We start from the raw sequence: 10,698 nt of genomic DNA, 5'->3' as shown, positions 1-10,698 counted from the left end.
TTTAGATACAGTTATATAAGCAACAGTTGATTCCCTGTATTATTTTATTCAATATACACAACTGCAGTTCATTTAGGCAACAGAAAGTTCACAAATACTCTTACTCTGACACTTGATTTGACACGTTTAGTTTGATAGAAACCAAAGACTACAAAAGTGAAGTATAATAACCATTAACAACACATTAAAAGTGAGATTATGATTACAACGAAACTACAAATGATATAAATATTTGATTCTTGCATAATCCCTACACATTCAACATTTATGATTTTAGGAGTACAGTTATGGCAGGAGACGACTGCTTTTAAATATAGCTCGGTCTTATTAGCACGGAAAGGGGCGTTCAAAACTATTTAAAAATTTACACATTATAAACCAAATTCTGATTTTGATTATGAATTCACTACGGTAGAACTGCATTATATTCTCATTGCACTTATGTATTCAAAAGAAGATCACGGACTTTTGAGATTCTGAAGCCATATGGCTGGGTATCAGCAGATATTCTTTACCCACCTCCTCGCTAAGGTGCGGAAAGCTTAGGTGATAACAGAACTGGTTGCAGTTCTGTGTTCCAAGCAGACAGCTGTCTCCAATTTAAACGTATAGATCTGTCTCTCAAGCTAGAAGGACAGTGTATGAGAATGTGTTGGTGAAAAGGTCCAAAGAGACCACAGGAGATGCAAAGCATCCTCACATGTACCTGCACATTGGCTTCTTCCTCTCCCTTTTTCTCCCTTTTCCCTCTCTGTCTCTTTCGTCCTTTCTTAATAGTTTCTGAATGTTGGTGGCATCTTACAGCAACCAGATACTGTAATTCTTATTCTGGATGGGTAATACATCCATCCAATTTCCAACATGATTCTATGGAATTTTGAGAGCTCTATCAGGGCATAGAAGTGCTCCTACTTTAAATGGATACCTTTGTTTAAGCCAGATATTACCAGGTTCTTACCCATTTTCTAGATATTTTGGTGTTTCTTTAGACATTTTTCACTCTTCTGTTTAACAAAAATCATTTCTGTTTCAATAGAAGATCAACTATTAAATTATCCGGAAACATAATATCATCTGCAACACTGTTGCATGTTCAAGAGCTTTTTATAAATAATATGAAAAATCACTCATTGAAATATATGTTTACTTCTGCGAAAAAGTGCATTTTTGTTTTCCTGTGATGAAGGCTAAGGTGTCATTTTCTTCATATCATTTTATTAGACCAGACAAACCACAGCAGATCATTTCCTTTGACATATTGCAACCTCCAGGTAGTATATCTGCTGTGTAACTTGCCCTTTACTCTGTTACCTCTAGTTCCAGCTATTCCTATAGATTCTGAATCTAACAAGACAGATACTTTTGAGCAGCATGATTGAGGGAAATAAGGATGTTTAATCTAAGTGAGATGCGTGAAAAAAACTTTACATTCTGGTATCAAAGACATTGCAGAGAAAAAAAGTGCAGCATGGAGCAAGTTCAGCAATTTGAATGGTAGAAATAGGCCAACAGCAGCATTTGGAATTTCTGGTTTATTACACATAGAAGTATACTTTATGGGTTTTTTTAATAAACTACAGTCAGTTGGCATTTCACACAAGTCATACGACACATTTTCATCGTTTTTATATTTATCAAATGAGTACAACAAGGTGGAAAATGTCAGCTTCGGTAAAATCCACGGAATTACACACACCTTCCTTTTCAAATATCATTGGTTTGGGTTGTGTTTGCAACAAAAGTTGAAATGTTTATAATTAATGTTTGTTTCAATTTGCTAGATTTTAACGACATGCTTCAAGTACCTGAATATTTCGAATGAGTCTGTAATTCCTTACTCTGTATTACCCGACACAGGATTCCTGTGGGCTGGCTTTGCGTGGCAAACCGTTTAAGTGTAGTTTAAAAGCCTACGCTAACTATGAAGCATTGTTTCAGGTTACAGAAATTCAAAGATACAGATCATCATCATTTATTACCCCTGGCACAGGAAAAAATGTTACTGCAAGTTCCCTCCTACCTCCTTACTGTGCTGTGCTCCTATCTAAAGTTCCATATCCTGAGCCTGGTTTGCATTGCACATAGACGGCCACAATTGCTTAAATAGATACTTGACTTCCTACAAGGAAGGGAGGAAGACAGAAATGCTTTTAATTATAAAACACTGCCTTGGATATTGTTTCATGATTAACAAATCTCATCATACACCCAATATTTAAAAATATATTTTGAAATGCTACATATGAACTGCGAATGCTGTTAGTTTATTTACCACCACCATAGAAAGTAGTAACAGTTTTAGAAAAAGGAAAAGTTTTAAATTATTTAATGAAGACAGCATAGCTTTTTGAATATAAATAAGTGCTCTCAAACACCTTCACGATGTTTAGATATTTTAAAACAGAATAAAAATGCATACCAGAAGTCATTCCTGCCCCAACAGCGCCTGCATGTCCTACACCGCTCTGTTGCGCTGTAGTACAACATGACTGCTTACACCCACACAAATGTAATTGCAGGGCAGTGGCAAGATGTTCATTTTTGTGAGTGTGATTACGTTATTGCACGTGTCACATGAGTCAGAGACTGCATATACCCCCGTCAAAACACCTCCTAGATTGAGACAGACAATGACTTGGAGACTCTATAATGAACACTTTGTACTATAAGCCTTTAAAGGAAATAACTCCATCAGCTTCACTTACAAATTATCTGTGCAAAAGTACAGTATTTCATAAATAAACTTTACCCAAATATTACAGGAAAAAAAAAAGAGCTTTGGGATACAGGAACTATAAATACAGTGACAGCTGAGCTGCAAATGTAATTTAGGTACATACAATAATATGCTCACCAGTTCTTTTCGCAGATGTACATTTAACCTCCGTAAGTCCTTTTCCACACTTAGCGACACGATACATTTTCAGATGCTCGCTCAGTAACAGCAATGACAACTCCGGGCTTAGATAAAAGGTGGGAAGGAGTAGGTCAAAGTGCACCCTATTTCATCTGTCAGGGATTTAAGTTTACTGTACCTTTGCTTCCACGAGCCCACTGGCCATGACATGCCCGTGACCACTTACACAAGCACTGATGTGTCTTAGCGAGTCTGCTCCAAGATAGGCCATTAAAAGTTCAGTGTGTCGGATTAATAATTGCATAAGATCTTCAGCCAAACTCTCCATGGTTGAGTATCTCACTTTTTCAAAATCAAAAATGTCTTTGAGGAAGAAAAGCACTTGATCCTATGGGTGGAAAAAAGGGATAAACTAGTATTCACTTACAAGAAGAAAAGAGTATGCAATGCTAGCTGGGTTTTTTTCCAGACATTTCCTAAAACCATCCATTTACGTATTCTTCTGGTGCTAAGAGAGAAAGACAGCAAAATAGTTCTATGCTTTAAAAAATTAATATGAAAATATTTATATTCGTGGTTTCTTACCATTAGCGTTAATCTTAGGAAAATGCAAATGTTTGTTTATACATAAGATCCTGATTTCTTTTACTCTAGAAGATATTTTTTTATAATTAAGATAAGTGGTAATTAAAAAAAAAAGCAGCAAACCTTGAAGAAGTAGCACAGGTCATAAAGTGAATTTCTAGGGCCCAAAAATCCCCACGCCAAAACAGGACTGATATGTTCACATATGGCATAGAAATGTGCAAAAAATCCATCAGGCACCTGGTGATGTTAAAATCGTAGACAAAAGTTACACGGGAAATTTAGTATAAATCTCTATTATATAAAATTAAGTCTTGAGAAAAGCTTAAACCACCTATTACTTCAGGGCTGGGGTAACCTGAAGTCTTTTAAATTATAGGCCAACCGTACCAAACAAGTCTCATGATTTTTAGGAAAAGGTTTTTCCTCCAGTGGTACTTTGTATTTGAAATATTTTAAGATTGATAGGCAGAAGCCCAAAAAGATCACAAAGAATCTGGTCTGCCCCCCAAATGACAGATCAATGTATTGAATGACTCCTCTTCAAACCCCTATACACTACGCACAGCTGAAACTTTCAAATATAAGCAAACTGCACAGTTTTGAATGGAAAACAAATACACAAGAATCCATCTTGAAGTCTAAAGAAAAATACAAAGTATCTGTGAATTTCCATTAGGTTGTTATTTTTATAACCTGCAGGCACTCATATAATACGGTCTATATTTATATACCATATATGAATGTACAGTTTATTTTATATGCTCATAAACCTTTATTTATAATTTTACATCAGCACAGTTAATTTAAAAATAATAAAAAGATAAATTAATCCTAAATTATAACATAAAATACCACATAAAGAATCATAGAAACACTTAGGTTGGAAGAGACCCTCGGAATTATCGAGTCCAACCATAACCTAACTCTAGCGCTAAAGAACTGTCCATAAGTGAATCTAAGTTCAAACTCCTTGTGGTACAATTAGTCTCTGTTACAAAGACTTCCATGGTGCTTGACTTCATCCACTTTTGAAACTAGTGCCAAGGAGTAAAGTTACACAGCTACAAACTTATAAAATATTGAGCCTTCAGTATACAAATGAACTGCAGAGTAAGGTAGTTGGGCATTGAAATAGAGATGAAAGTAACAGGTTACTGTAACATCTATTTTGGACATATAATCCCTCCACATAAAACTAGTGCAGCAAAGTTCTATGTATATGAAATTCCCAATCATATCGACACAGGGATGTAACATCTCAAATCTTAAGATACAATGGTAGCCGAAGACCTTTTACAAAACACCAACTGCCGTTGAAAACAACTCTATGATGAAATACGCCTTTAGCAGTTAGGAGTCACATCAATAGCTGTTCTTAGAACTGGAGAAAGGAGTCAATGCAGTGAGCAGATTGCTCACCTGCGCTGTGCAAACCCGCTTTCCCAGCTACGGGTGTCCTGCAGCAGAGCCCCAGCTCTTACAGACACCGCGTGTCCTGGTCTTGTTAAAAACAAGTTTCTCTTTTAGTGAATTTGCCTGTCAGCTAAAGCTTCATATGAGCTGCATTGTCCTGGAGAACCAGACACATGTTTCGGTAAACATAGCAATGGAATGCAAACTTATTGATAAGCACGGATGGACATCTCGCGAGAGGGGCGATGAGAAACAAGTGACCAAGACACTGACCAACTGTGTATAACATCCCATTCACGTGAATACTTCATATCAAAGTGGGACATCATGAGGATCTCGTCCCTTTTTTCCCTTTTCCCTATGGCCAACATCAGGAGAGGACCTTGCTAGTTATCCCTGCGAACTGAGGCCAGTAACAGACTGAATCCAGCTCCGGTTGGCTGCAGAGTCCAGTCCAGGACTTCGGGTGCCAGCTCTGCAGTTGCTGAGACTTCCAAGATTGGTTTTGTATATTTTGTATTATTTTCTCTATTCTTATTAGTAGCATTAGTAAAACATTGTTAATTTTTCCAGCTCTCTTCTCTCTGTCCTTTTTTCCCTCCCAATTGCCTGTGCTGGGTGGAAGTGGGGAGAGGGAGGGGCAAAAAGGGGGAACTCGGGGGGAGAGGGGGTTAACAATACATCTGCCAGGGTTTTATTGTCACCCCGCAATCTTAACCCTCGACACCGGGCATTTGCCTCCTGGGTGCAATAAAAGCCTCCCAAGGTGGCAGTGCAGAGGGGTTTGAGCCCTGCAGAGCTCCTTCGTGGCGAGGGCAGGATGCGGAAGGGGCTGGGGGAGGCTGGACAGAGGTCCTGTCATGGGCGAGGAACACAGGACCTCAGGTGGGTCAAGGGATAGGACTGAATTTAATAAGCTGTGGAGATGACGCAGGAGTTGAGATTCCTGGTGTGAGCAGGTGAGATACAACATCAATGAGCTTGGTCTGCAAAAATCCAAGGTACACGTGTGGGGCCGTAAGTCGGAGAACCTGCTGTCGCCACTGCCAACTGAACCTAAGCTGGGTTCAAAATCTTTCAGCTAAGACTTTTTGCAAATAAATGATATTAATATTAGAGCCCCATGAACTAAGCTTCTACCATCGGCAGCCTCTTGTCTAAAACATGCCTTCAGGATTAAGGGTTGAACTGTAATTCATTTTGCTAAAGCTACAGAGCAGAACTTCATGTTCTTAGGAGCCAGTTAGTAACTCTGCTTCACTTACTTCGCAAGGCAACTTACCTTCATTTGCTGTCGTTTCTGCTTCAGTACTGACCAACAGCTTGAAGCCACAGCCTAAAATATTAAAAAAATAAAAAAAATCCTAAACCCTGAGTAACTTCACTATAAGCAAAATTATTTTCCATATCAAAAGAAGCAATCTGCAGAATACTATATTTCTATATTTTGGAGATGTGTATTTTATTCACTTTCAATCTTGTGATAATGCAAAGTTTAAACCTATAAGGCATCAGGTGATACAAATAACGAGCTTTATATGTAGTTAATATTTGTTATTTTCAGATCTTACTCGGCAACATTTTCTTTAGTTTAATTCAAATGTAATTTGGCACCCTTGACTGATTTTACAGTTGCAACAGTGAGCAACATTCACAGGGTTTAACTGAGGACCCGTCGTCTATATAGGAAAGTGCGTGCTCAGACATCAGCAACTATTTTAGATATTGAGTATCATGTGAACACACTGAAATATCCTTTTTCATTTTAGCAAAAACATTCTTGCAATAGCTTCAGATTTGCCTAAGAAGTTTTGTCCAAATATGGACCTGTGAAATACAATATACTGATACCAGCACTGGGCTTTTCTCCTTCAGTGCTGAAGATAATTTACTACTCACAAAGCACAACGTTACCACACAAATACACAAAGAATTACATGTGTGTTACCTTTATTTCCCCTCTATAGGGAATATTTCAGTTGAAAGACAGAAATAAATGGAAAACTGGCCGTTTCTTGATCTAAAAGGTTTCTTTGCTTTGCAAATCAATGCTATTGTGAAAACAATACACACAGTCTTTATTCTGCGGTTGTTGGACTTATCCTTGTTTTTACACTGTGCTTTAAGCATATAAATCACAGATCACCAGAACAGTTTCGGCATATATGGAAATTTTATATCAGAATGCTCACACCAATGTTGGATTGATCAAACCACCTACTTATTCTAACGCGCTGCAGAACAATGATTATGAAAATTACACGCAAATACTTACTGTTTCTTTAAAAGATGAATTTAGCCAGCGGTTATTTACTACATTCTGAATAGATATTGGTGGATTTTCTAAATCTTCAAATGAATCCATTAATATGAAGTCCAGAACAACATCATAAAAATTCAGGTTTTTCACCTATATTAAATCAGAACATGATCTAAGTAACCTAGTTTATCTTTCAGCAGTGGAATTCAGCATGCACCATATTCTAACTCCGTATTAACGTGCAGATTTGTAATTGGTTTTGATGAATATTAGACACACTTTGTCAAGAAAGGTTGAAAAAGTATTACATGCTTTCTGATACTAAAGTGCAGTGGTAGATGCCATTTCTCTAAATCAGCAATATAAACCAAAAAGAGTTGCCTCCCCCACAATTCTGAACTGTAAAATTGGATTTTTAGATGCTACAGTTTGTACGATTAAGACTAAAAGCACTTTTCAGAAATTCAGACTCACTCCTCTAGCAGCAAGTTCCATTTCAGTATTGTCCCAGTGATCTGTTTGTTCCAAAAAATGTATCATCTCATCAAAGACATCTTCAAATTTCTTTGGATTCTGTAAGATGAAAGCAATGAGTATCAAGCAAACTTAATGAGAGAAATGGTTTATTTACACTGCAAAGTGAATTCTGAAGGAAGTCACATTAACAAGAAAACATTAGCTTAAAAAGGCTTTTACCTTTCGTGCTCTCACAATTAAAGCAGACAAAATTTTTCTTCCACTTTCAGCAAGAAATATTCTGTTTGATGTTTCTGAAAGAATGATCTAGAAAAGGTTTCAGAAAATATACACATATTCATTCACAGGTTATACTAAGTGACCTTAATCACTTGAGTCAACTTTAATATAATTATAACCACTAGTATAGTAGGCAAGTTCCTAATAAGCCTTTGGTACAAAGGTCCCAAAGCTAATCACAAAACTGGGACTCCTCTGCAAATACATCCTATTTTAAAACTATAGAAATGTAAAAGCAACAAGAAAATATTCATTTTGAGAACACGTTATAAAAATGCTTGCAGGGGTAAGTGCATTGTTAGTTTTGATACCATATATTTTAGGCTTAACAAGACAGACAGACAGACACATCACTTTCCTGACTATTTACCTGAAAAGCTTGTCGAATGCAGTGAAGCTTCGCAAGGAAGTCACTGTCTCCTAGACATTCAAACATTTCAGTCCTGTATGAAATAGAAGAGGTTAAAAGACCATTAGCAAAGGAAGCACAAGAAAATTCAACCAAGTCAAATCCCTAGAAAAAATACCTAGTACAAATAACTTCTAAAATATGAGTTCCATGTGGAATATTTAACTTTGATTGCCACTTTTCTTGGAAATCATTACATAGACATAAATCAATACCTTAACACTCGTGAATAGATTTTGCCTTCTTCTGCTAAGTGCATGGCTTCTTCATACAGCGGGCAATGGCAAAGGGAATCTAGACCATACGGATTACGAATCTCCCTGTGCTCTGTGAGCTGAAAAAGAAATCGGTTTGAAGATCACGAAAGAGCTGGCTAACATCATTTTTGTAAAGATAAATAACTTTTCCTGATGTTCAACTGAAAGATGTCTCCTTTTCTGCATCTACTTACAACAACAGGGCAACACCCAACTAGTAAACAGAAGAGAAACACCACACTATTAGCCAGACTTTTACTTCATTACTTCATAAAGCTCCAGTTTCGGGTTTCAAAAGTTTAATTAATAAAACAGACGCAGCTTAGTTTTGTTTTTTATTTGCCTACTTATATCTAATAATCTCAAAGCTGCTAAAAACAAATGGCAGGACACAAAGTACAGAAAGATTGCCTCATGTAAATCTTTAGGAAACTGGAAATAGCAACATCCTCCCAGCTCTGTTTTTGTTTCACTGGTAAATATGTCTGTTAGTTACTAAAGAATATCATATGAGGCATGAACATCCAGCATTTTACTACAGGCTCCTCAAAAGGTTTTCATTACCAGCTGTTTTAATTTTGTGGTTATCGTATAAATTAACGTGAAATCATAGACGTTTTTAGAGCAAGAAAAAAACAAAGGCAGCTTAAGAAATCAAAGCATATAAATAATACAGAGAAGTCTTGTTTACAGGATATCATATTTAATCCACAAAATAATGGCTAGCTACAATTTCCACTCCAAACATTACATCTTATTATTAATGATCCAAAAAAGAGAGGCTTATCCGTGGTACGTATTTGCCAGAACTCATGCCCTCATACCAGTACCTTTTTACCGTAAGCAAATTCCTTTCATAGAATTGTCAGGTTCCATCTTAAATTTATGTGTTTGGGTAAAAAATAAAATAAATAAGCCTGCTTTCCTATGCAGATTTCTAGAGAGTCATCAAATGAGCGTGATGAAGCAATAGCTCAGGAATAAGTGAAGGAATAAAAGTTTTAAGGTCAACAAAATGTTATTCTGAAGTTCGCAATGTACGCTTTCAGAATTCATCTGGCTTGAAAGCATTTCCATTTCAAAAGTATGTATTTGCTTATCAGTTGTTTTGCTTGGAAGAACAGAGTAGAATAAGCTGACTTCCTAAAAAAGATTTACAGCTATTAAGACCAAAGATTTTATTCTAGTTTACCAATATTAATCATAGCACCAAATTGTGGTTTGGATTTTCTAATTGAAAAAGCCCACCTGGATATTTATGTTCTTTCTGAACAAAGGAAGCCAGACAGCCTTCAATTGAAAACATATGTGAAAACATATAGCATAGAATAATTTAACCAACTGGAAGAAACAGGAATATATTGATTTCTTTTGGTTATAAGAAATCAATACACATACACACACATATATATATACACACGTGTATATAGTGTCATAGTTACAACAGGTAGAAACAAGACAAAGTGAAAAATATTTACTCCAGAATTTGTTTTTCTACATTATGGTTAAGAAAGTATTAACTATACATAAGTAGATCTTTTCCAAAATAAAGGCCAAAACAGAACACAAATCACTATACTAATTTATTTCTTACCTGATCCAGCTACTACTGAAGCCATAAAGCACTCATTCCATTTACTTTATTTCATTTGCAAAGCACGAGAAGAGATAGTTTGTGAACACACACGCACTTTGCAAACAGCAAACAGATTGAAGTTGGATTGAAGTTAGTCTCAACCGATGCCATTTGAAAAGGGAGCGCAAACTCCTATATAACTGACCTCCCTTAGCATGCAAAAAGAGGAGAAGAAACCTAAACACACTGCAAACTATAAACTAAAGTGACCTTTAAGTTCAAATGGAAAAGGTGGTCTCCAGACAAGCTCTAAAGCTGCATCCTAATGCTTCTGGAGGCATCATGGATTTTCTTTTGATGCTTTGTAGTGTTTAAAAATACATTTTGATATAAATATTTTATAAGTAGATAAAAAACAATACACATATATGTAACATACAGTGTTATATTTTAATTAGTCTTGCAAACACTCAGTAATGGCCATTCTTTTTGAGATGAAATGAGGGGAAAGCTTGCCAATATAAACATCCTGGTTCAAAATAAAACCAGTTGAAGATGCTCCAAACATGCCTTCACATTTCT

The 10,698-nt window shown here is 36.3% G+C and overlaps 1 protein-coding gene across 1 annotated transcript in view; it reads right to left on the bottom strand.

Annotated features, from left to right (window-relative positions):
- Positions 1-1,415: 1,415 nt before the first annotated feature.
- MIGA1 (mitoguardin 1) overlaps positions 1,416-10,698 on the bottom strand; it is a 30,443-nt gene continuing 21,160 nt past the window's right edge. Inside the window, exons 8-15 of the mRNA XM_080348837.1 lie at positions 8,499-8,617; positions 8,245-8,317; positions 7,815-7,901; positions 7,593-7,691; positions 7,134-7,268; positions 6,141-6,194; positions 3,566-3,682; positions 1,416-3,245 (exon numbers count right to left, since the gene is read on the bottom strand). Coding sequence (XP_080204963.1) covers positions 3,027-3,245; positions 3,566-3,682; positions 6,141-6,194; positions 7,134-7,268; positions 7,593-7,691; positions 7,815-7,901; positions 8,245-8,317; positions 8,499-8,617 — 903 coding nt within the window. The 3' untranslated portion in view covers positions 1,416-3,026. The remainder of the gene's footprint in view (positions 3,246-3,565; positions 3,683-6,140; positions 6,195-7,133; positions 7,269-7,592; positions 7,692-7,814; positions 7,902-8,244; positions 8,318-8,498; positions 8,618-10,698) is intronic.

This window comes from Nesoenas mayeri, assembly GCF_963082525.1.
Source record: "Nesoenas mayeri genome assembly, chromosome: 8".
NCBI classification, from domain to species: domain Eukaryota; kingdom Metazoa; phylum Chordata; class Aves; order Columbiformes; family Columbidae; genus Nesoenas; species Nesoenas mayeri.
This window is presented reverse-complemented; position numbering and strand designations above follow the sequence as displayed.